Below are 27,745 nucleotides of genomic sequence, written 5' to 3' on the forward strand. Positions count from 1 at the left end.
GTAGTGTTTTATCTTTTTGGTGTATCCTTTTCTTTTGTTCATTTATCAAAAAAATGAAAGATTTAAATAAAGAGAATGAGGCAAAAATTAGTAGTTCAATTTACAGTTTAAACTTTACAATTAAATAGGGATTAAATTACAAAATGAGTATTTTAGTCACTGCATTAAAAATCGTACTAGACCGAACAGTCGAACCATTTTGGCCTAGGAACCAATCGTCATTGGTTTCGTTTGGCCCTAAACCACTATTTTACAAAAAATCTGTTGAAATGGTCAAAGAACCACTAACCCGTTTAGTTTAACCCTTAAAGTGTTTGACCCAATAATGGTTCTTGGGTTGCTTCCAAACTAATTCCAATTTTTTTATTTATTTTAAAATAGAATTTAGAAAATAAAAATGAAAAAAAAACTTTCATAAGATGAGAGATTAAACATCGATCTTTTATTAAAAATTGAGATACACCTGATTGTGCACAATATGTAAGCTCCTAGCTGGAAGATGACCTGGACCTTAGTTGTGTAGCGAACTAGACTAAGTTGCAAGACAGAGGATTAGAGAACCCGGGGTGGCTAACCCGGTGAGGTCACTTCGATGCTTAAGTCAGTATTGGGTTGTGCGAGCTAAAAGTTTATATGCTAGTAAGCTAGTGAGCAAATAATATAGTGAACAAATAATCGTGCATACCTGACTCTTGGGGGTTGATTCCCTTATATAGCTGGGATGCCGTATGTCTCTCGAAACGTTCCCGAAATCTTTGGCCCGTGATGTTGGGATCTGTTATGCTTAGTTAGGGGAGTAACACAGCGATTAATGAGGTTTATCATTTCCCTCCGATTCGGGCGGGAGGAGGAGATAAGGCCTATAGTTACGTAATGTGATCCCGGGTAGTTTGGAGTCTGCTGAGAAGCTTTTAGAATCGATTACGTGGCACCTCAGCATATATGGGTACTGAAGTGATTTTAGCTCCAAGGCGACCAAGCACCCGAGCTCCCTGATCTGCTGACATGGCACCTCGCGTTGAGTTGTCGTCCTACTGGCAGGCTACGTCCACATGTCCTTTACTTATTAGGTCAGGCCGAATCACCCCTCATCAACACCAAGTCACTAATGAAGCAAACAACCTAGGATTTGAAAAAGATTTAGAGAGATAAGAGAGCATATAGTATTGTAGTGGTGGTGATAATGAACATGGAGATAGCTGCCAATGGCTTCTTCTTCTTCTTCTCAAGGCAAAATAATTATGCAACAACAATCGATAAACATGATGACAACCACCTCCAGTGATGCTTCCTTCTATTTTTTTCTGTTCCTTCACTTTTTTTTTTAACTTTTCAACATTAACCAGCCACTTCTCAAAGTCTTATACTCCTCTTTCATAATAATGTATATATATGGTGGACTTTAACCTAATCTTATTCTAACAGTCAAAATAAAAAGTTACATTGTATTTTACATTTTACCAATTTGACCCGCTCAAATTAGACAGTTGAACTCCTGACCCGGAAATCAGAAGACGAAGTGGTTCCGTTTTTATATTGGTTTTTAAAACCTTGATTTTAGTAAAAAGAAAGTTCTACAATCTTATTCATATTTTCAATAGTAATGTAAAAATATAATTATAAATGTGTTTAATTTTTTTATAACTTCTTTGTGTTTTTGTGTGTAAAAATATTCTTGATATGTCACATTTATGTTTTGTTTAATATGATAAATACATGATATTTACATGTGCCTGAATGCTTTTTTTGCAAAATTTATGTATTTTCTATTTTTTTATTTTATCAATTTTTATTATTTATCTATGACATTAAATGTTAACACATTTGATTCAAAAGTTGAACTTTTTATAATTAATCTTTATATTTCATTTTTGGTTAGTTCTAAATTATATATTTCATTTTCATTATGAATAAAAATAATTATTGTTTATTACACTTTTTTTAATTTGATTAATAAAAATAACATAAATGTGTCTAATATTTTCTACTTTTTTTGTAAATTTTTATATTTATTTATATTTTAAAAATTTTATTATGTAACTATGACTTCATAAGTTTATCAATTTGATTTGAATGGTTGATTTGATTAGCTACTGTTTGGATAAATATTGGTTTTGTTTTTTAGTCAGTTTTAAAATATATGAGTTTATATTGTTAAAAATGTTGACATAGATCTAATTAGTAGCATTTATTAGTGAAAAATAACTTAAAATATAGGATTTAATAAGAGAAAATGAGATTTAATACCTTAAGTATAAGACTTAATGAGAGGAGATTAAATGAGCTGGAAAATAATAATTGAAATTACATTTTCAACCTTTACAATTAGAAATGGATTAAATACACAAATATGACCATTATTGTAGCCATTAAAGCTGACATAAAAACTATAATAAAATAACTTTTATAGTCTTTATCAAGAAATAGAGGGTAATTTTAGTCCAAAAACAGTTAAACACTGCATTCACACTTTTATATATAATATAGATAGAGATAGATATACCTACTATCACATTCAACCAATCACGTCTTTTGTTGCATGATGAGTAAATGTACCATAGATTTTATCTTTTTCTCTTGATAATAATTGGAACTTAACTACTTTGACCGGAATTTTTCTCCCATACTAACATTTTTTATATTAGTGATTCTCCCATTTTTTTGTGGATTCTTGGATATGATTAATTAAACGATAGGAATTGGAGGCTTATTAGTTATTACCCATAAGGTTTATTCTGTTGAAAGGGACATTAGGACTTCTCATCTTTCTCCTCGAATGATGATTAGTTAGCCTCAAAATTTGATGGAAGCTTAAGAGTTCTCCTCCTCATAAATTGGGTGTTTCATGGTTTTGTTCCTGTGAAAGGGAACCTTGGCTCTTTGGCTAATGATAGTATGGTGTGGTTCTCCTTAGACTTTACATTTGACCAATATTTCAAGGTAGTCGGGCTCAATTTGTGGTTAATCTTAATTCACTTATTATGGATAAACCCATTCAGGTCCAGAGGTTTTCCTGAACGGTTGTGGCTTTGTATTATATTTGGTATGGAAGGAATGAAAAAATTTTTAATAATTATTGGGTGTTCATTGATTGATTAGGTTTATTAAGAAAAGTATAAAACTACTCATACTTTTAGTTTATTGAATTTGAATTCTACAAAAACGTTCTCAGTCTGATATGAAACCCATGCCCCATCAAATTTTTTCTTCTATCTGTGCCTAATGACGTTGACTTTGTTTTTTTCTGTGATAATGGTATTACTCGTCATGCTCTCAGCTATTATTATGTCTAACTCGTAATTTATCTTTTATTGGGTTACCAAGAAGCAAGCTTTATCTTCAGTTGGCAGCATCGTAGAGGAAGCAGAACTCATGGCCATTTATAGAGCTCTTTTGAAAGTCAAGCAGGCTGGACGGAGGCATTTACTCATTTGCTTAGATTCTCAATCAATCCTTCAAGCTTTACAATCATCTTGTTCCAATCTTCCTTGGCAATTCTTGCATCTGTCGTCCTCTATTAAGTTTATATAAGAACCCGTTTGGGAGGGCTTTTGCATTTATAGAGCCATTCGAAAAAAAAAAAAAAAAACTATTTGATATAATTTCTAAGTATTTATCAAACATGGTTCGGCTCCATGGCTGGTTTCTTGACTCATGTAACGCCAGAAGCCGCTGCACGAAAACCCTCCCAAACGGGCACTTTGTTTTGTAAATAAGTCTTTTAATGTCTCGGGCCATGAAATGGCCTAGTATATATGCTAAAAAATATAGGCTTTGCAGATTTTTTATTAGATTCCTCCTGTAACAAACTATGTATTTCAAAATTCTAAAATGCTGTGTCCTTATTTAAATTTAAAGGATAATTTTATTTTTATCCATTTAATATGGCTTTTTTTTTATGTAAGAAGTAGATATTTTAAATGATAAAGATCTAGCTAGAGATTTGTATCATTGAAAGATTATTCGGTTAAGCTTAACTAAAAATCCAATTGATATGCAATGGTTACAAATAATCTAGGCAATGATATTGGTATAAGCAAAATGTATTGTGGGTCGCGTACTGCCAACTTTCATCTTTTTGGGAGATATGGAAAGAGCGTTGTGCTATGGCATTCTGAAAGTGTTGTTATTCAAATAGTATTCCAACATTAAACATTTAAGAATGGTGACTATAATCACTACAAGGCTAGACGCCTCCTGTGTTCCATCAAGGCCATGTTCCATTTTCGGTAAGTTATTTATCGGTTAAATAAGGTAATGACTATTTTAGTCATAAAAATTCATTATTAAAAGGGGTAATTTTGTCCCATTCAAGTATTAGCAACTTTTATCCTAGTTGGAAATGTTATTTATCCACCTAGGAGATGGGTATCACTTATCTGGATAATAAATTTTCCCTAGTCCTCACATTAATCTGAAAAATGAACATGGGATTCTTAGTCAATGGGAACCAAAATCCCATTGACCAACTTTTCCCCCTCTTAAAATCCAAAAAAAGAACGCCCCCCCCCCCAAAAAATAAAATAAAATAAAAAAAGGTAATGCTTCAAGTTATCGGTTTGAAAGAAGTGCATTTGCACCACTAAATACTATGAGTGGTGAAGTGGATTGAACCAGGATAAGTGTTGGTTTTAAGATCAACATAGATGGACTACTAGAGGAAAGCACAAATATTGGAGGTGGTGGTGGGATGACAATTTTCGTGGGGATTTGTCCCAAATGGGGATGGGGATGAGGAAATTTTCATCTTCATTGGCAGGAATGGTGTGGGGATGGGGAGAGAACTTCTCGTTCCATGGGGATCCTCACTTATATAGATAGATAGATAGATAGATAGACAGATAGATATGTATGTATATGTATATGCATGTGTGTATGTAATGCATGTATCTATACATATAAGTATATATGTAAATTAATATTTTTAAGATATGGTTGAATATATTTTGATCTTTTTTAATATGATTGTAAAATTTAACTATTTTATTTTTAAATAAAATAAAATGATGGCATCATAAAAATGTCACGGGGAATAGGGATGGGGATAACCTTGTCCCTGTTGAGGGGATGGAGATGGGAATGAGGATATAGATTTTTGTGGGGACGAGGGTGGAGAGTGGCTTCCTATCCCCACCCCACCCCATTTCCATTCCTAGGCAACATTTGGGATGCAAATGATGATCCAATCTTGGCCTTTTCTCGTTTCTATGGAAATGTTTATAAAACATTTGCCAAAGGTCAAGCTCTTCTTGATGGTTAAAGGCTCTATGATGAGCTCATATTGGTTGGAGTTTGGCTAGAGTTGGATTCGAGGGTTCTAGTTAGCAGGTAACCTTAATTAGCCACACTTACAAAAAATGCAATTAGGTGGTTGATGCTTTAGGTGGTGTTCGATAAATCTGAAATTTGAAAAATTAAAAAGATATTAATGGCATTTGAAATCTAAAAAGAGACATAGATGATTTTCGAATTTTTAAAGGCTTTGAACAGATAGAAGGTTGTTTGTGTTGGATCAAACCTTCAACATATAAATTTCCTTAATTTTACTATTTTACCATTAAAATATACTATTTGGTAATTTTGAGTTCAATTTGTACTATCTCAAAAAATATAATTTATTAAATTCATAATAGTATTGAAAAATATGAAAAATTATGATAAACTATAAAAAATAAAGTTATTAAAGTAATAATAAAATTGAAAATATATATTAATTTATAAATTAAAAATAAATCATTAAAAGTTAAAATAATAACAAAAATAGTAACAAAGTCCATGAAGCAAGGAAAAATATTTAATAATGATAAAATTATTAAATTAAGCCCATTAAACTATTTAATAATAAAAAATTCAAATAATTGATAATTAATATAAATAAAAATTATAAAAAATAATTTATTAAAATAAGAATAAAATTATAAATAAGTGTAAATTTATAAATTAAAAATAAATTATTAAAAATTAAAATAGTAATAAATTATTAAGAATAAAATTCGAATGTTGCTGCTGAGAGTTGTAGCGGTGGTGGTGGGAAGACAGGGGATAGAGAGAGAGGGAGAGGGAACCCAAATGCCGCTGCTGAGAGTTACAGCAACGGTGATAGGAAGACAAGGGGGAGAGAGAGGGGGGATAGAAATCGAATGTCGCTACAACTCTTTGCAGTGGTAATGGTGAGAAGACAGGGAGAGAAAGAGAGAGAGTGAAATTGAACGCCACTGCAACTCTTTGCAGTGGCAGTGGTGAGAAGACAGGGAGAGAGAAAGAGAGAGAGAGGAGGGCGGGAAATCGAATGTGCACTGTTGAGAATTGTAGCGGCGGTGGCGAGAATATAGGGGAGGAGAGAGAGGGAGAAGGAGAGAGGGAGAGGGAGAAGGAGAGAGGGAGAGGTTGTGGGGAATCGAATGCCACTGTAACTCTTTGCAATGGCGGTGACGAGAATGTAGGGGAGAGAGAGGGTGAGGGAAATTTAACGCCACTGCAACTCTTTGTAGTGGCGGTGGCGAGAAGATAGGAGAGAGAGAGAGAGAGAGAGAGAGAGGAGAGAGAAGGAGAGGGAGAGGGAGAGGGAAACGCCATTGCTAAGAGTTGCAACAACAGTGACTGGAAGACAAGGGGAGCGAGACGAAAAGGGTGAGGGAAATTGAAGATGGGCATTTTTTGTCTTTTAACACGATCTGAAAAATGTTTGAGTGCATTCAGTCATTGGCCTACCTCTTACAAATTCAAATCTAAAAATGCATTTCAGATCTAAATTACATACTCAACCCAAACATAAGTGGTGTCTGAAAAGCAACACTTCTAGACTTCAAAGGTTTGGAAAGTGTGATCAAACGCCAACTTAGCAAACCATGGTTGTGACTCAATTTTTGTACTAGTCGAGCTCCACATTACTTGAATCAATCATCAAATATTTGCAAAAAGACAAGATTGGGATCTTGTGGTTACGTCTAAATTGGATGTAATGCTTGTTTTTGGGTTTGGGAAGAGTGACTTAGGAAGTGCTTGAGTAGTCTTTTAAGATTAGTGCATTGACCTCAACTTATCAACCATCCAAACAAGGTACTATTATTTATTTAAGGCATTCAAAATGTATAATAACAAGGAAATATAGGCTATCAAAATGGTCTCCTTGTATGCAAAGAAAAGGTATCATCAAAGTAAATAATTAATCTTGGTCAATTAATTCCAACCGTCCAAATGTGTTGAACCACTCTGAGCTGTCCAATGTGTTGAAACACAAAAATCTATGCTACCAAAGGTCCTTTAAGACCAAAATCCTTGGTCATCCAAGCAATGTACCAATATTTTAATTAATCACAATGGTTCAAATGAAATATCAAAATGAGGGATAAAATGGAAGCCAAATAAAATAATGTTAGAAACAATCCTAACATATGAGACATCAAAATGGCCTTCTAAGATTAATCAAATTATCTCCTTCATTGAAATTACATACTGAGATTTAAATTCATTTGGTCCATGCAAATGAGGTATGAAATCAAAAAGGCTGAGTCTTTAGAGTGTTTTCACAAGTCTAATGGATTAATTTCAACCATCCAGGTGACACAATTCAACCAATTTAGGCCATCTAAATGATATACTAAATCGGCTCAAAAAACCGAGGCTATCGAAGTGTTCTCTCCTTAGACATACGGATTAGTTTTACCCATCCAAGCAATGTACTAAATTAAACTAAAGGCCCAGGGCATCAAAGTTGTATATCTAAACCATCTAAGCCAAAGTGTCATAGTTTCATGTGGTAGAGTGTATGAAGCTTTTCCATTAACCAACATTATACATCACTCTGGATGCTTGCTTTAAAGTATAAAGGGATCCCTGTAATGTACCCTTTTTTCCCACTTTTTCCTTCTCCTCTCCATTCAATAGTTTGAAACTTTGAATTACTCAAAGCAAACAGGGTTTGTCGTGATTGGCTCACTATTTTCTAATTCTACCAAGATTTAAGGTGGGAAAATTGCAAATAGGATTTTTTTTTTGCTTCATTGGGATCCCCGTTCCCTTAAATGTTAAATCCCCTAATAACTAGGAAATTTATTGGAATAAGCAATTATTTGCATTTGGCATCTAATTTTTTCAAGTGCTTACTTTAGAAGCACTTATTTTATATTGGGCGTTTGTCATTTGGTAGTCTTTTTCTCCAATAAGCACTTAAATAAGTATTGTGACTATTATGTCCTTCATTTTCTTTCAAAATTTCAAAATATACCCTTATGAAAGTATTTTTATTAAATTAATTTTATAAAAGCACTTTTATAAAAATACTTTTACGGAAGTGTTTTTATGAAAGCAATTTCATGAAAGCACTTTTACAAAAGTACTTTCATAAAAATCAACTAGGGATAATTTTACATGTGATATTTTAAAATTCAACTAAGGATCATTTTGGAAGAAAAAAATTGAAACTAAGCCCTTATTTTTAAAAGGAAAAAAATTCTTAAACTACCCATAAGGTTTAGGAAATTGACAAACTCTACTACTACTACTACTGTTTTGGTGTTGTCTTAAAGTACCCCTACTATTTTTGACAATTGACTAAATCATTCCCTACTGTTAACTTTCCATCACACTCAATCACATATAACATCACTTGACCATTTTTTCAAAAATTCCAAAAACACCCTTTAAAATCTTTCTCTATTTTTCACATACACTTTCTCTCCTCACCTCCATTCACATGGACAGTCAACACTCCAACTCTCAAGAAATTAGTATAAATAGAAAACGTGGCCAGGAAGGTTATTACCGCCTCTTGCGCCTTATGGTCTCTGCACAGATAGAAGAGGCGAGAGGATTACCATTGCATGCTCCATCATTGTGTTCGATACTTTAAGAATTCTCTGTACAATCGTCACCCTTGATCGCAATTGAATCTGCCTCGGAAGTCATTAGACGGATTATCTCAGGCAATAACTCTTCCTTCTCGGCGATTAAAAGCTTGGATTCATCAGTAATGTTGATTGCCTCCAAAACCCTAGCGGATCCAATCCTCGAATCCAAGCTTCCCTTCTTTAAAGCAAGAAGGATCGATGATAGGAAATATTTATTCCTTTTCAATGTTAATCTCACAAGTTGTTTTTTTATCAGCGTAATCCATCAAGGTGAGATCCAAAATCCTAACTACATGTTCGAAGGTTTCAATCCCTACTACCTCTTCTCCACTATTGGCATTGCTTCCAAGAACAACGACGATGATTCAAACAAAACCATCCATCTTCACGAGAAAAGGCTCGGTTCTCATTGGACTACTAGGCAAAACCAACAAGCTTGGAGAAATAATCGAGACAGTTCTCGGTGTTGTCCTCGATGTTCTTGATCAAGATTCTAGTTTGCTCTTGAGTCAAAAGAGGGGAGGCCAATGGGGAGGAAGAGGATGTGGTATAGGGAAGGTTGTCGGACTAGATCTGGATGAGACAGTGGAGGGTGTGGTTTGGAACGAAGTCCTTGCTCTAGAGGACTTGCATGGTGGTGAGACAGGTGTTGTTGCCGATGTCGAGCCATTTCTGGATACTAAAGCCGTCGTAGGTAATGGGGAGATAGGTGTTGTTACCGGATTTCATGACGTCAAGGGAGATGGGGCATTTGAAGAAGCTCGGAATGGTGATGAACAGATCGTTCGTCACCATATTTTCCTTCTACTTCAATGTATCAAAATTTTCTTCTCTTTTGAGATCGATTTTGAAAGCTTAGAGAGAGAGAGAGGAGCGAGAGACATAGAAGTGGGGGATGGGGGAGTGTGGCTTTTGAAGTTGGAGGAGAGAACGGGTCAAAGTGTGAAGAAACGACATCATTCAAAGGTCCTACTTCAACGAAAACATGGTCGGGAAGGTTGTGCTCATCATCGATGCTCACCAGGCATTGGCAAGGTTCCTATACAAGCATTCACCAATCATTGAGCCCCTAGTAATTTGTACTTAGTCATTCCACTTTTCATTGGTCTTCGAAGTGTGAGTTAGAGTGAAGATCTACCGGGAGGATGCAAATCACTATCTAAAAGAGAATAATGGGTAAAATAGTCTTTTTCATTTTCCCTGTGGTAATGGAAAGGACGATTTAGTCAATTTAAAAAATAATAGGGGTACTTTAAAACAATACTTAAACAATAGGGATAGAGTTAGTCAATTTCTTAAACCTTAGAGATAATTTAAGAAATTTGTCCATTTTAAAATAAGCACTTATTTTGGGCTTATTTCCAAAACACCAATAAGTGTTTAATGATGTGGTCCGACCCTAAGTATTTATTTCAAATAAGCACTCACAAACAAGCCTTAGTTTGAAGAAGAACATAAATAATATAAAAAAGGGTAAAATTGAAATTTTGAAAAATGTCAGTTGACATATAAAATGGCCTATATGTTTAAGTGATGGAATATTTCTCTGTACTGTGGGACCATCTTACAAGATATATCCAAGCAGTTTTATGAATCGTATGATATGTTTAAAATATCTTGATCAACACATGAGGTACATTCATTTAAGGGCAAATTTCTTAAAAGTACCCCTAAGTTTTAGGAAATTGGCTAACTCCACCCCAACTGTTTATGTATTGTCTTAAAGTAACCCTAAGTTTTAAACATTTGACTAAATCCTCCCCTTCTGTTAATATCTGTTAATTTTCATCATAAGTCATTTATATATGACACCACGTGACACTGAACTTTTTGAAAATCCAGTAATACCCTTTTATGGTCGATTTTGCACTCTATTGTTCTTTTTTTAAACTATAATTCAACAAGCTTCAAAAGAAATTTCAGCTTAGCATCATTGAGATTTATCATCTCCCTTTTATTTGAACTCAACTGCTTAATTTTCCCTGATTGTTTTACCAAATAGAAAAAAAAAACAAACTTCACTTGGAGCAGAAGTGTATCTTCTTCACTGGGAAAGGTTGAACATGCACGCTTGAGCTTAGAACCTCAAAAAAAGAGCTTGTCAAGAACTTGCCTGAATTGTATAGGTTCTATGGTCACCACAATAATGCCTTCAAAACCAGCATAAAACTAAAAAGAAATTGAAAAAGTGATCGTCAGGGGTATGCGGCAGTAGGTTTGGTGCTTGCATTTCTCTTAATGACAAGTGATGAAGGGTGATTTGGCCCGACCCTATAAACGGGTGACACGTGTACGTGACTCGACATGAATAACAACTTGACATGAGTGGATCAACACGTGGACATGACTTGACGTAGATGACAACTCAGCAAGTATCAGCTCGCCTCAGAATGAGCTTGGGTACAATAATGTCCCGAGCTGAAGGTACTTCGAGTTGAGTCCATCCCAGTTCGCTGACTAAAACAACCAAGTTCACGACAGTCTAGACCCAAGCAAGTGAGCCACCTCGGAGACGACTCACCTCGGGCATAATCACCTCGGCATGCCACCAGCAACTCGACACAAGTAACTCGCCACAAGGTAGCTCGCTACAGGGTTCGTTATCAAGTAGCCCTGAGTCCCGCGAGAAGCTTCCTATCTGACAATCGTACCTGTCAACCCTGAAAGCTGCACCCACATCCCTTGTCTAGCGGCGCAGCATCTGCCAACTCTGAGGACTACACTCATTGTCTCTCACCTGGCTGGGCGGGACCTTACCCTACAACGGTCGCATTGGCCCATCTACTCCCCATTCCTGACGACGATAGCCAATCACTCAGAGACATTGCCTGACAACAGATCGCCGCGACAGAGATTTGGAATCAGTCCCCTCAAACCTGCCAGAGCGTTAGTATATAAAGACTTCAACCCCCCCAGGGGCCAGGGTATTGCATATTCACCACTCTCTAGCTTTCTCATCTTCTTGCAAAACTCATTATTTTCAGATCGCAACTGAGTACTAACTTAAGCATTAGAGTGTTCCCGCCGGGTGAGCAACCCCGAGTTCCTTCATCTCTCTTCACACAGGTATCTCTTGCCCGTCGCCAGTTAGGAGCTCAGTCGCTTCTAGCTAGGAGTGGCCGGATTGCGCATTATCAACAAGTTTATTCAAATGTTTCATTTTGAAAATTTAAAGAAGAGTGATGAATAAAATAGTCTTTTTCATCTTTACATTAACAAATATTAATAGTAAGGAGATTTTAGTCAATTGTCAGGAAATTAAAGTGTACTTTTCATTCAAACCAAATATAGCGTAAGACAATACATAAATAGTAGGATAGAGTAAGTGAATTTCCTAAAACTTAGGGTTCAAGAAATCATTAACCTAAAATTTTGTTCATCTTTACATTCACATTACAAGAGGTAAAAAAATACAGAATTTGTTGTAAATGAAATAAAAAATAAATAATGAAAACTCTACATTTCACCAATATGTAGCCGTGAACAATATCACACCTTTTTTTTTTCTTTTTGTGTTTCATCAATTTCTCTCCACGGAGTCCGAATATGCTCTTTTAACGCCAACCTCACAGCACATCTCAGTCACATATAGGGAACATCTTGTATTGTTATCGATGGAGTTGTGAGATCGGTGTGTTTTTTTAACACTTAAGAGTAGGGAGATGCGTTATATCACTGATCACGAAGATATACTTGTATAGTGAGCCCACAAAAATGTTCTTGATGTGCGATGTGAGATCTAGGGGTGTTCACAGTTTGGTTAACTGAACCATGGCATTTTTTTGTAAGCCGAACTGGTGGTATCGATTAACCGGTCTGCCAGTTTTGGTTTTTGACCGATTCGATTCTTCGGTTTTTTGATTTTTTATATTTATAATATATATTATATATTTATAAATAGATCATTATAAATATAATATGGGTATATATTTATATATATAATGAATATATATATTTATATATAATACATAGAAAATATGTGACATATATTAAAAATATATATAAAATATATATGCCGGTCGATTTTTTTGTAGTTTAACCAAAAACCAAACCGATCATTCGATTTTTCAAAAATCCCAAACCAAAACCGAATCGATCGATTCGGTTAACCGCATTTTATAATTCGATTTTCTTGATTCAGTTCTATTTTTCGATTTTTCGGTTTTTTATGGACACCCCTAATGAGATCCACGTATCATATATATATATGAGTTTTACCTATTCGTGAGTTCTTTTATTTTTTTTAGTTCTTCCAGGGTTGGGTTGTCTGATCTCTAGTCTTCTTACAAAACAAAAATCTCTAGTATTCGCCCCTGTAGCCGTCAACTTTGACTTTATTAATTGCTTAGATATTTAAAGAATTCAGAAGTTACTCCCTGAACATTGTCTTATGATAAAAGATCCCTGAATTTTTGAATTTCAGCACTTTACCCCAGTTGTTAACATTTCGTCAAATTTCATAAGTATTTGCCTATTTGGTAGCGTGGCTGTTTATGATTGGCGTTTTTCAAATGGGGTAAAATATAAAAACCTCCCTAAGGTTTTTAACAATCATAAAAATCTTTTCTGAAGTTTCATTTTAACAAAAACTTTCCCTACAAATTTGAAAAATTCTGCAATTACCTCCTTTCCATCATTATCTCATTTAGAAAATATTGGCTTAATGTATTAGTTTTTTTGAAAATACCTATTTTATTAATTCAGATGGAGACTTACTAAGATATTCAAAAAAAAAAACTTCTAATTTTTAATTAATAAAATTTATGATCGAGTGAAGTCTAAAGGGGTATATCTGGTATTTTGGTTATATTAAAAGATTTTCTAAAAAGTAGTAAGGGCAAATTTTTTATTGGTAATGAATTGAGACAATGATGGAAAGGAGATAATTATAGGATTTTTCAAATTTATAGGAGACGTTTTTATTAAAATGAAACTTTAGGAAAGGTTTTTATGATTGTCAGAAATCTTACCAGAGATTTTTATATTTTACCCTTTCACAAAACAAAGGCCATGCCTAATAAACCATGATTAAGTAAAAAATTTTCACTTATTTTTGTTCGTGACCATTGTTGCCATTTACGCATTGCTGGCAACAATCTTTGTAGGGTTAACATTTTGTGTGAATGATTACAAATATAAACAACTTGGCAACGACGACAAGGAGGCAACGTCAGTCATCTTCGAATACGTTGAAGAAAGTAGGGTTTTTGTGTATTTGGAATCATGAATTCATGATGCATGATGGCTTTGGTGTGAAATCAGATTTGGTCTCACAAGCCTTGCAACCCTTTATTCGGAATATCTCCCTACGAAAAAAAATATATAAGTATGGAAACATTCCTAATGCATGGTTGTAAAAGGCCATGCGAAGGGTGCCAGCACTAAAGCCAATCTCCTTTGGTGTATCGTGATTTATCTTAACAAATCTTTCATTTGCCACATCTGTTCCAACTAAGCAGGCCATGGTCGCCAATGAGAAAGTGTTCTACAAAACACCACTTTGAAACCTCCCCCTAATGAAAGGGTGCAATTTGTGTGGGTTTTGGGTTGGGTTTTTATCAAAAGTTGAACAGGCCCAGTTCCAAAACTCGAGTGAGATGTAGTGTAAAGCCTTAAAACCAGTTATCCAACTTTCACCCCTAACTTAATGGCTCTTATATATATTTTGCAAGGTGTAGGTGTTTTTGAGCATTATTTGAAATATATATATATATATATATATATATATATATATATATATATATGAAGCAAATGCAAAAAAATGTCTAAGGAACCTGATGAGGGTAGATTTGGCCCTCCAGTGAAATTGTGACATGTGGCACCTCGTGACAACTAGGCGACACCCAGGCAACAACTTACCAAGTCAGTGTCCCGCCGGGGCACCGACCTGGCTGGCCTGACGCGCTAGCTGGCGCGACCTGCGCGGCCTGGCCGACCTGGATCAGCCCAATACATGATTCGACCTGGATCAGCCCGGCACATGATCCGACCTGGCCGACCTGGATCAGCCCGGCACATGATCCGACCTGGCCGACCTGGATCAGCCCGGCACATGATCCGACCTGGCCGACCTGGATCAGCCCGGCACATGATCCGACCTGGCCGACCTGGATCAGCCCGACACATGATCCGACTTGGATGAACCCGGCACATGATCCGACCTGGATCAGCCCGGTACATGATCCGACCTGGCAACCCATAAGACGCCCATCAATGAACCATAACAGCATACCCCGCGAGCTCAGTAGCTCACCAAGGAGCTCAATAGCTCACCAAAGAGCTAGGCAGCTCTTCAAGGAGCTCGCCACCAATGAACTAGGCAGCTCGACAAAGCTCACCACAAGTAGCTCGGCATAGCCCAAGGAGCTCGACATAGCTCCCCCGAGCAGCTCGCCACTTGTAGGGTAGCTCGGTACAGAATAGTAGTTTGGCGTATCGCAGGAAGATCTCCTACCTGACAACCTGGTCCAGACACCGACCCGCCGACCTGACAACCTGGCCCAGACATCGACCTGCCGACTGACACAGGCACCGACCTGGCCGTCTGACACAAGCGCCAGCCTGACAACCTCGAGGAGTTCACCACCGTACCCCGATTCTGATGGGATATGACGAGTCTTACCGTTTGAAGGCTTTTCACCCACCTAACCCGCGAGGACATCACTATATAAGGACTCTGACCCCCAAAGCCAAGGGGAGGGAAAAAAGGATGGTAACCCCTGCTCTCTAGCTCTCTCATTTCTCTCCAAGCTCTTTGTAATCAGAATGCTAACTTAGGCATCGGAGAGTCCCCGCTGGGAAAATACCCCCGGGTCCTCTGATTTAGTTTTCGCAGGTCCCTCAGCTTCCGCCGCCTACAAAGGAGAGGAAATCACCTCATGCAGAGGGTAGTCGGGTTGCGCTGCACCAGGGAGCTCCACCATCCTCTGAGTTACAGGCCGCCTAGGAGCAGGTCAAATGACGAGTCCACCAGGCAGTTCGCCACGAGGGAGCTCACCACCAAGCAGTTTGCCACCAGGGAGCTCGCCACCAGGCAGTTCTCCACCAGGGAGTTCGCCACCAAGCAGTTCGTCACCAAGTAGCTCTCCACCAGGGAGCTCGCCACCAGGTAGCTCCCCACCAGGGAGTTCGCCACCAAGTAGCTCATCACCAAGGCACGTCACCACCAGGTCAAATAACGAGGTACTTAGCCAAAAAAATTTATACATCACAAAAAAATGGTACGTGACCAAAAAACGGTTACATCAGAACCAAACAAGCTCTTAAACACTCAAACTATACTTAGTTTATATGGTATATTACAAAGGCCCCTCCCCTCTACTCTTATGGGTCATAAATACCCCATATACTTTTATTTGTGATACAGACCCCGTAAACTTTTACATTGCGACAAAGACCCCCTAACCGTTAAATTAGCTGACAAAAGGCACTGAGTTATCCTCTTGTAATTCAAGGCCAAGGGGATGTGAACTGAAATTTTTAGAATGTCGAAAACGAGCAAAGCCATTCCTCTTCTCTTTCTTCTCAATTTTTCTGATTTTCTCCCAAAGCCTAAGCTATACAAACATATTGTTGGATAACCATTTGATGAGAACTCTACAACGTTCTTTATCGAATGTTGTTGCCAGTATTTCATTGGCGAAGAGATGTCCAATACACCATTCTCGGATATAGAAGAATATTTAGTAGTGAATATATATTTATCGTTGTCGTTGGAGAAGAAGAATCTATGTACACATGTTCCATGATAGCTATTTTAATCATATGAGAACCAATATTTTTAAGAATTGTAAGCTATTTTAATCATATAGACAAATAATAAAAAAAGTAGTTTTGGGATTTAAAAGTCTTTAAATGACTAAATGATAATCATTTTCCAAGTTAACTTGTGGAATGCTAATGAAGGGGGTCTTTTTGCAATGTAAAGGTTCAACGGATCTTTGTCATAGATGAAAATATAGGGGGTATTTCTCACTTACCCCATAACACATGACGTCTTTGTAATTTACCCGATTTTATAATACCATTTTATCTTTTATCTTTTTTTAACTTAATTTTCTTAAAATCCTAACCAACATGTTTTATGCCCCTCCCTGTAAAAAACCAAACCCTAATATTAATAAATCAATAGTAAAATAATAAAAAGACAATAAAAATTATTATTTAATTAATAGTAAAATATAAATGCATTAATTATTAAATAATATAATAATATATAGATAACATATTAATATATAATACAATTAAAATAAAAATAAAATAATAATAAGCAATACTAACAAAACAAATACACAACTGAAAATTTTCGGTTGATTTCAATTCTAGTTCCAGATGAACCAAACATATCCTTATTTTTCACCATCTCCCCGCTTATGGGCCGGGTGGCAAAAATGCTGGAATCTAGAAGTTCAGGGTGGCCTTTCTCGCAAAATAAAGTTTGAGGGCCAATAAGTTTACCACCGTAAGTACAGGGCTCAATATGGAATACTGCATTCTAGAATTTTGACCAGACGTCCGACGAGTTGCGCCCCGCACGCCAACTTGAGATCAGATCTGCTCCTCACACCTGGCGCCTCACACGTACATCCAACCATGCATTGAGAGTATTTATTAGTCCTCATTCACGAGAGATGTTCCCGATGCACGGTGGATGTGCGTGTCAGGCGCCCATTTGTGAGGAACAGATCCCGTCACCGCCAACTCACGCTTCTCAGTTCATTTTTCGGACTTCGGCAGAGACTTGCATCCAGATTCCCGGAGCCTTTTGACGAAGTGAACTGGTCCGGGCGAGTGGCGATACCTTCACACGCATGAACGAACAACAGTGGGTAGGGGAAACCGCCATCTTTGCCTTTTCCATCCTATGGTGCTAGGTTTACAGTAAGAGCAGAAGCACCGGCGTCGATCTCGCCCTGTTCAGGTATGAATCTTCTCTCCTGCTACTTGTTCCTATTCTTCTCTGTTCTGTCAAAGGTTGGCTCCACGCTTTACACAACCGGAGGTCGGGTGGATTTTCTCTACTAGCTTCTGTTCAATCAACATGTCGCCCTCAAAACAATTTCACCCAACGTTCGATCGGTATCCCAAGTCGAATAATCTAAGGTGTTACTTATGAGGTCCTCGATTCTTCGCATCCCCGGACAGAGACAACAAATGTTTGATGGGAAAGTCTTGTGAAAGAGACCTACAAAACAAATGGTCTTATGCAAGAGGACTTACGAGCTATTGTGTGTCTTTCCCCAGGCGATTCTCTTACGCTTATTCGCATGCAACAGCTACACGATCATTCGATGTCTTTGTACCCAATAATCTTCTAAGAAATCCTTTGCTTCTAGCCTGTTCACAAATTTGACAATATGGTGTGAGCTATTCATAAGAAATAATTTGAGTCAAAGCATGATCCTTTTATTGCTTGGGTTTTCCATTTTCTGAAAAGCCTGAATCATCTGCCTTCTTATTGATATCAACTGGGAACTTGTTTTAACTACTATTCTTGGAAAGGTCTTTTTCGTTGTTGATTGATAATCGGAATAGAAGCTTCACCTAATTATAACTACATGGCTCATCATAGGTTGAACGTTGAACAATTCCATTAAGAATAACAGTTTCGTTTCATCTTTTTCAACTTCTTCTGCAATCACCAATGGTCTCGTGTATCATCTTCTCCAGCTTCTTCCTCAATTTTAATGCAGATTCTCCCATTAGTGAAGTTTTCACGCTACCTGATATATGTCTAATGGTACAAACAAATTTATATGTGGTTCATGCTCAATGGAAAAGTCCTCTTCAAACCTAAGGAGTATTGTCAATATGCCAGCCTAGACGGAAAATTCCAATCTGAATCCATTAAAATTCTCCATGCACACAACAAATCCCAGTTTACACAAATCAATGTTTCGATCTACAAATATGTAGTGTATATCACAATTTCAACAACTTCTCGAAAACATAGGAGTGTTTTAGTTGCAGAAAAAGTCACAGGCCCATTTGCTCTAGGACCCTTGTGGGTTTTTACTGGAAAATATACACAATTTGTAACATTTCTCATTGACTTTTTTATATTGGCTTAACAGGTTATCCCCAGCTCCTTTGCAGTATAATGATGAATAATATGCTAATGAAGTGTGTGATGCATAACATTCTATGTGTGCATTAAGCTCAGTTTGGAAAGAGTACAAATACGAATATGTACAGTACAAATACATACAAAACAACACAAAAACAAGGCTTTATGGTCTACGTAGTTGTATTTTACTCCTTCCAAATTGAGCCTTAGAGATTATTTTTTTTCTTCAACTGTTTACTGTGTTGTGTAATGAGAATCCACTAAATGTCAGACATTTGAGCCCCCCTCCCACCACACACACCTCCAGTGGCAAAAAAAAAAAAACTAGTAAATTTTCATATCTATTCGTTCCTTTTCTTGTTCTGCACCACTACCACGATGATGACAAGAATAAATTAGGTCTTGCAATTATTAACTAAAAGGTATGCTGTGATTTATGAATTTGGATATGGAATGTTTGATCTCTCTCTCTCGCTCGTTTAGTAGTTAATATGGCACTCATCTTTTTAAGGGTTTTTTTTTTTTTTTCGGGGGGGGGGGGGGAGGGTGTTGCATGCAGTAATGTGGGAAGTTTGAGAGGAAAGAAACAAGTGCCTTTTGACAATAAGACCAAATCCCTTGAAGAATTAATTTCTGATATTACTTACCTTTGTAATCTTTGGGCTGTTAATTGGATCTGTTCAAAGGTCTATCAGTTAATGACCTTAGCAGAAAGTGCTCATACTTTTCTGTTCCTTCCACACTCTCCTCTAGCTATCTTGAGAAAGCCAGTATCTATCTGTGAAGGAGTGGTGACTCTAAACTTTGATGGAAGCGCTTCAGGCAATCCTGGTTTAGCTGGCATTGGAGGCATTATAAAGGATGAAAGGGGCAATATCTGCTGGGTCTTCAGTGGTCTGATTGGCTTTGCCGACTCTACTGAGGCTGCTCTCACAGGAATTAGAATAGTGAAAAACTTGGAATTTCAGAACTGAACTATTGCAGGTGATTCAGCAAATACCATAAAATGGCTAAGAGACAAGTACGGTGGACCATGGAGATTGAGTCATTATTGAGAAAAGGCTAGGGACTCTTTGGATTGTCTAAATGCAAACCTGATTTGGATTCCAAGGGAGCTAAATCCTATTGCAGATGACTTAGCTAAATTTGGTGCTCTTTTGGAGTTTTTGTAGTGATAGGCTTTCTCTGTTGTAAGCTTTTGGGGCTCCCTCTCTGTGTTGTACATCTTCTCATGTACTTCTTTTTCTAATGAAATTTGGTTAGTTTTTCTAAATAATAAGGTTGTAGAATCTGATAAAAATACATCCTATTGATCTCTCACTCTTCCTCTGTGCTCTCGAAGAATATTAATGTGGATGGCATCTGGCATAGATGTTATAGTTTCTAAGATCTGATAATGTTTCCAAAATCCACAACTGAGGTCATATTTTCTTTCGTGTAGATCTATTTTAATGGTGAATTAATAATTTATTTTTCACCTTTCATGATTTCCCCCCTTTTTTTTGTTTTTAAATCTATTATGTTCTTATACTTATTACATCATTCCTGGAATTAATTGTTTTTGGTTTCTTTAATCTGTTTAGTGTTCGATGTTATTTACTTCATGGAACTACTGTTGGTTCCAAATGGCTGAAATAAAAAATAATCCAGTCATTGGTTCTGAACTAAGCTACAGATGATTGTTATGATTGTTAGATCAAAACCTTTCCATAAATTAAAACTTGGTATTATATTTGTAATATTTTTTCCTTCTACGGATATGCAATATGGTGGACGAATTTGAGATTGTTTTGTTTATATTTTGGATTTCTAGGTTGGTTTCTAGGGAAAAAGAGTGATGATGTGGGGGGTTATAAGACGAAAAGTTGCTTATGGTGGATCATGTGCTTCGGTAGAACCTAAACTGTCTTTTATTCTGTTTCATTGGTTATGTATGCATTTACGTATTGATTTGAGTTTAGTGGAAAAGTATTTTGATCACATGGACTCATCTGCATTTGTGTCAGATTTTAGCAGAGCCATTGCATAGGATTCGTCCTGCTGTGTCTGCATCAAGAAGTTACACAATTGCAGGAAAGGAGGTATCCATAGTTGAATTGTTTATTCATTTCCCCATGTTCTTGTTATTATTATTTTTTTTTTCTGGAACTAGTTTTAGCTTACCTCCATGAATAACAAAATGGTTGAACTTTTTATATAGTAATATTCTAAGCAGCGGTTCTTATGATATAATAGCCCCTCAATCTGATTCCATCATATCATGTATAAGTGGGCAATCATAGGTTTTATAAAGCATACCAATTCAGGTTTGAAGAGAACTGGATATTAAAGACTCTTCTTGAAGCTATAAATCATCAAATAAAATAACTAGAAAAATAAATACACAATGTTCATGTGGTTCATTTCAGTATCATAAATCTACTGGGGAGAGAATAGCATAAATCCATTAGCAGAAAATGGGAATAAGATGAAAGCAAGCAGATCTAGGGGCTCGGATTATTGTTGATCATTTTGGTATGGTCTCGCATAGCCTGGCCTCCTTGTTCCATCCTAGAAATTTCTAGGCCCAGGCAGCCATTTTTCTTCCAGGCCTGACCTACTGGCCCAGAGTATTATATATATATTTCCTGTACACACAAACACACATTGTATCTATATTACCTGGGCAGCCTTTTTCTTGCAGGCCTGACCCACTGCCCGGAGTTTTATATATATTTTCTGTAATATATATTTCCTGTATATATATATTCCGTAATTTTAATTGTGAACTTAAATTAAAATTTTAATTTTTTAAAATGTTAATTTATTAATTTATATGGGCAAGCCAGGATGCCCAGCCTGGTCTGGACCCAGGCTCGGACATATATATTTTCAGGCCTGGGCAGCACTAAATGCAATTGTTACCCCATAAAAACCCAACCTGGACTGGACAATGGTCATCCCTAGATGGAATCTATAACCCCTGTACATCCCACAGTGGCACAGTCTATATCTTTCCTGTCTCAATCAGAAAATAACAGTGGCTTAAATTAGCCCATACTCGATGGCTTCTCAGACAACTCATATTACCAGTTGGCTTGTTGGACTAGCCATATACAATTAATAGAATAATAGATAGGCAGCCCTCAACATAACTTGATATTACAAAATAAAACATAAGACAGAATTACATAAATACCAAATATCCTCCAAAATTTCCTTGAAAGAAAGCCCAGAACAATATTGCATATCTGAACTGACAGGCCTGAGCTGTATTAGGGGTTTGTTCTTCTGCAGACCTGCGGTGGACCCTTTTTTTGTGGAGTTTCTATTGTATTTTGTTTGCTGCTATTTTCTTAATAGCAGTGGGGGCTTGGCTTGATTTCCCCTCCTTGTACCTTCCTGTTCTTATCCTTTCACTTTGATAAAAACATAGGGCTCCCCATTTACCAACCAAAGTAAATAAGTAAATTAGTATCATCATTGGGTGATCTGTATATCTGATAGAGCATGAATTTTATCTTGGAAACAAAGAGGCTCGCCTCTTTAACAAAATGTTCATACCTACCCAGAAAACAGTTTTCTTGCAGACAAAGGTTTCTGTCGGTATGTAAACCCTTTAGAGATCATCTAGATAGAAGGTAGACCATTCGGGGACAGGAGCACATGGTTGCTACTTTAAGTGTTGTGATTTGATGTAAATTATGCTTATATTATATTCTTGATTTACCCATAGCTTCCTTGGCACTGTGCCACATAATTTATCTATTTTGATTATTGTTTGTTATTTTGCTTCTCCAAAGCTTCTTTTTCCTTTTATTTACTAGTATTTGCACAGGCATTACTCCTTAAAAGAGGATCTAGACAGCTTCAGAACTTCACTTGCCATTTTCTTCCTGGTAATCCTGTAAATAATTGCTTTTTGTCAGCTCATTGATGTGCTTGTATACACATTCATGGTAACTGATTTTATAAATTTTGTGTTAGTACAGGTGGCTCAGTTAGTTCGAAGCCTGTAAGGTTAGCATTGTATTCTCATCTTTTGAAGATCATGTTTCATAGTATTGATACGAAGATAGTTTATTTTGAATATTGCAAATATTACTTATGTGACTTTTCTCCTTTTGGAGTAAACACTTACCCATGTGAAATGATAATGAAAAGAATGTGTATTTTACAGGAGTTAAATTCTGTTCCTCAGTGTCTCTTTCTCCCCTTTTCTCCCTCAAAATCTTTTATGGTAAATATGCAGGGAGTTTGTTGCATTTATACAAACAGGTAGTCCCATTCGAGTGTGGTGTAGATCATTTTCTTCAGACAATGGTATGACAGCTATCATGTTCAATAGTTTTTTCTTGCATAGATTTATGAATGAATACAAAAATACTTACAAACTAAAAGGCATGTGAAAACACATACCCATACATGCATGCTTGTATGTATGTCTATTTATCCTCCTATGTATATATGCATGCATGTTCTGTCTCTGGCCTAGCATTTCTCTCAAGCAGCATTGTCTTACATGCTTATTTTTGTAAAATGAAGGTGATTTGGTTGATGCGGTTGTCCCATTCATGGGTGAATCTATCACTGATGGAACTCTTGCAAATTTTTTGAAGAGTATGCTCTCTTGACAGATGTTTATGATTCTTAATAAACAACAAGTGCTATTCATTGTTCTTGTATACGATTGAGTTTTCACACACATTCACACAAACATATATACATAATATCTTGCTCTTAAATTCATTGCATTTAATGTATTGAGAGCAGAACCTGGTGATAGTGTACAAGTTGATGAGCCAATTGCTCAAGTGGAAACTGATAAGGTATTTATCATGGTGCAATGTCTACAAAATGTTGTAGTGTTGAAATAATGGTGGTTATGACTTGGATGTTGCAATACTCAAAAGTTGTTGATGATCATGGGAGAAGGATATTCTCATATTTTTAATTGTGTATTTTGTGATCAGGTTACCATTGATGTTGCCAGTCCCGAAGCTGGAGTCATTCAGAAGGTAAAATATCATTAGCAGTTAATGGCATATTGGTTTAAAAGTTATTTATGTTCTCTTCACTTGCTATTGAAAATCAGGCATGGTCCTGAATGTAGTTATATTCTCTTTGTTTGTAGTTTGTTGCCAAGGAAGGTGATACTGTGGAACCAGGAACCAGGATTGCTGTTATTTCAAAATCTGGTGAAGGTGCTACTCATGCTGCTCCATCAGAGGAGAAATCAGATAAGAAGGCTTCTCAGTCATCTCCTCCTCCAGAAGAAGTCAGTGTGGCCAAACAAGAGCCTAAAGCAGAAGCTAAGGACAAGGCTAAGACACCACCACCAAAAGCCTTAGCTAAGGAACCTCAGCTTCCTCCAAAGGAAAGGGAAAGACGTGTAAGCCTCACGACTCTTGGATTTCCTTAACATGATTTAGAAAGAAATCCTGTTGATATTGTTTTAATATTTGACAATTTATCTTGATTCTAGGTTCCTATGACAAGGCTTAGAAAACGGGTTGCAACACGTTTGAAAGACTCACAAAACACATTTGCTATGCTTACCACATTCAATGAGGTTGATATGTAAGTTCATTGATAATGTATAACATTATTTCTCACTTAAAATTTGAAATGGTCATGTCTGCATATTCTTAGTGTGGTTTGCTATTACCTGTTTTATTAACTTGGCTAAAGTTTAGGTTTTATTGCATGAATAAGTTGGCTTATAGAACATAACCAACATTTATGCATGTTTTGACATGGGTTCCTGAATGATGCAGGACCAACCTGATGAAGCTGCGCTCTGATTATAAAGATGCTTTCCTGGAAAAGCATGGTGTGAAGCTAGGACTTATGTCTGGATTTGTGAAAGTATGTAATATGTGTCACACAATGAAATTTGCAGTTACACAAATTTGTATACAATATAATATGTTGTATGTAATTATATAATATTATGTATACTGTAATCTGTATATTTGATTACTTAAAAAAATTGTATGATGCATGTATCTATAGATTTTTTTTTTCTGTTTATAATATTAATTTTTGTTTCAGGCTGCTGTCAGTGGGCTCCAGAATCAGCCAGTTATCAATGCAGTCATTGATGGTGATGATATCATATATAGGGATTATATTGATATCAGTATTGCTGTTGGTACTCCTAAGGTTTGTGAATGACTCATTGATGTAATTTCTCTACTATTGATCCATTCTTCATTATGTTATTTTGTGGACCAGCCAATAATCAATGTTGTTCCATAAAATTTTCAAGTTTGATGACTGAACTGCTAAAAAGAGAAAAGATTTTTTGCCTGAGATGCAATGGAAAAGCTACTTTAAAGTTACATAATTTGAAACCTTGAACTCAACCAAAATGAACAAGAATATTTTAAAACGCGGAGACGTTCCACTACTTAGAGGCGTGAGGCGTAGTTCAGAATGTAAGATGTGTAAGCCTCCTTAAGAGGAGGGGGGATGAGGAGGAAGAAGAGGAAGAAAAATCTCATATTTCTTTATTTTTAATAAAAATCTTTTATATTAAGAATAATGAAGATGCATAGCACTTTCTTTCTCCTTATCTTCCCTTCCCTTTCTTTTCTTTCTTTTTCTCTTTTTTCATCTTTTTCCTTCTTTTTCTTCCCCTTCCCTTTCTTTTCCTTTCATTTTTTTCTCTTTTTTTCTTTCTTTTTCTTTTTTTTTTGTCTTTTTTCATGAGGTGCACGAGGCGTATGTCTCTAGCACACCTCATGAAAAAAAAAACGTATGAGGTGTGTGCCTCTTGCACCTGAGGTGTATGCCTCAGAGGTGTCAGCGCCTCCAGGCACACGCCTCCTACTCCTTTGAAAACACTGAGAACAACTAATTTTCGTTCTGTAGCACAACATATGTGCCTGTTTCTCTTGACAAACTAGACAATTTTATTGCAGTTTGTCAATATGAGCTTGTTTTGCATAACAAAGTTAGAATGGGTGTGAAATATATTGAGTTAATATTTGCATTTTGTGTTTTCAAGGGTCTTGTGGTTCCAGTTATCCGCAATGCAGATAAGATGAACTTTGCCGAGATAGAGAAGGAGATCAATACCTTAGCAAAGAAGGCTAATGATGGCACCATATCAATTGATGAGATGGCAGGGGGCTCATTTACCATATCCAATGGTGGGGTCTATGGAAGTCTTTTAAGCACTCCTATTATTAACCCCCCACAGGTAATCTTTTGTTACCCTTCTTCTGACTTGGTTTATGGGATGGGCAATTTTTTTTTCTCTTTTTCCTTTATTTGTGGCTATAAGCCATTTTCTTGAATTATTTTATGCCTAGCTGTTCAGTTAAATTGAACATGCTCAAATCTCTTTATCAGTTGACTAGGACTGTCAAATGTCAGTGGGCCGGGGCAGACCTGAACCAAACCAACCCAATTAAATAGGGTGTAGATCTGCTTTATTTATATGTATATTGGCATATTACAAAAATAAACCCATTCTAATACCTATTTTTTTCTCATGATATACTTGTAATATTATCATATTATGATGTCCAAACGTGTCAATTTAACAAATAAGTAGGTTTATTGCAAAATTAGGTTAAAAGTTTAACTGTCAATTATGACTAGAGAATGACCCCCGCGGGGCTAGTATTTTGATATTCTTTTATTCATATATTCTGATAAATTTTGTTTGACACCCATTTTTATGTTGTAAATTTAGGTTATTATTTTATTTGATAAATAAATTTGTTATTTAATTTAAGAGATTAAATCAAGTTTTATTTCTAAATAATAATTAGTCCCGATTAGAGACCCTATAGGGTCTTCTTTGGAACTAGTTCTGCACATTTACTTATTGGGTCTACTCCAACTCAGCCCGACCAATTGATGGCAGTAAAGTGAACTAAAATTCCCTTTTGATATGAATGAGAATCTCAAAATTATCTGTATTTTGCAGTCGGCTATCCTAGGTATGCACTCAATAGTGACCCGGCCAATGGTTGTTGGAGGTAACATTGTTCCAAGGCCAATGATGTACATTGCATTGACATACGATCATAGGCTGATTGATGGAAGAGAGGCAGTTTTCTTCTTACGCCGCATCAAGGATGTTGTGGAGGATCCTCGCAGACTGCTTCTTGATATATGAAGATATACACCATTGAATTTTTTTGATTTTGTGATTTGCCAGGACACTTCAGATTCTGGCATATTTTAATTTTTATTGGACCACAATAATTCATGACTCATATAAAGCTTAAAACGTTGCAGTTGCAGGGATCTTTTTGTTGGTAAAACCCTGCAGAAAGTTATACAACTGCGGCCCTTTCATTGTTTACAATTACAGATTAAGAGACTTTGTTAGGTTACATTAACTGTGGTTTAGATTTGTGGAGTTGTGTTCATGTTTATCTCATTTCTGGTTCCTCCGTATGGTTTCTTGGGAATTCTGAATATCTAGCATAGAATATGCATGAGATTTCCCTAGAAGTTATATAATAGATAGGGGATTGCCCTTCAATATGTTGATACTTGACACGCCAAATGTTGTTTTTTACCATGGTTTTCTCTTTTCTTTCCAAATCTTTGTGCGAGAAGGTTACTGATCATGGTTTTCAAAACCAGACCAGACTGGATGGTCAGACCAGAAAAGCTGGGAATCGGTTAGGTTGACTGGTTCTGTTTTTCCCCAAAATCGGATTTTGGCAAAAGAATGTTGATTTGGTCAACAAACAACTGACCTGGGCAGTTGAACCATTCGACCTAGAAACTGGACCCTTAGCCAGTTCAGTTTGTTCTCCGGGTTGGTTTTAAAAACATTGTTAATGACGGTGTTTGAAATCCATCTTTATAAATTACAAATAAT

At 36.4% G+C, this 27,745-nt stretch overlaps 1 protein-coding gene, 1 long non-coding RNA gene and 1 pseudogene across 2 annotated transcripts; 2 read left to right on the forward strand and 1 right to left on the reverse strand.

The window, feature by feature from the left end:
• The first annotated feature begins 2,805 nt into the window (after positions 1-2,805).
• Positions 2,806-3,885, forward strand: LOC148790721 (uncharacterized). Its single transcript, XR_016077980.1, has 2 exons — positions 2,806-2,940; positions 3,325-3,885. It is a non-coding gene; the product is annotated as an uncharacterized LOC148790721 (long non-coding RNA).
• Positions 3,886-8,847: 4,962 nt separating this feature from the next.
• On the reverse strand, positions 8,848-9,644 carry LOC148790722 (U-box domain-containing protein 28 pseudogene; annotated as a pseudogene).
• A 7,843-nt stretch (positions 9,645-17,487) lies between these two features.
• Positions 17,488-27,295, forward strand: LOC104598431 (dihydrolipoyllysine-residue succinyltransferase component of 2-oxoglutarate dehydrogenase complex 2, mitochondrial-like). Its single transcript, XM_010260490.3, has 15 exons — positions 17,488-17,769; positions 20,729-20,806; positions 20,922-20,996; positions 22,733-22,793; positions 22,887-22,914; positions 23,147-23,217; positions 23,440-23,514; positions 23,668-23,723; positions 23,868-23,912; positions 24,029-24,286; positions 24,380-24,474; positions 24,672-24,762; positions 24,949-25,059; positions 25,907-26,101; positions 26,837-27,295. Exons 2-15 carry the CDS (start codon positions 20,753-20,755, stop codon positions 27,026-27,028), a joined length of 1,407 nt encoding a protein of 468 aa, XP_010258792.1. The 5' UTR covers positions 17,488-17,769; positions 20,729-20,752; the 3' UTR covers positions 27,029-27,295.
• Positions 27,296-27,745: the final 450 nt, after the last annotated feature.

Source organism: Nelumbo nucifera, chromosome 6, assembly GCF_055504915.1.
Source record: "Nelumbo nucifera cultivar China Antique chromosome 6, China Antique-T2T, whole genome shotgun sequence".
Classification (NCBI taxonomy): Eukaryota; Viridiplantae; Streptophyta; class Magnoliopsida; order Proteales; family Nelumbonaceae; genus Nelumbo; species Nelumbo nucifera.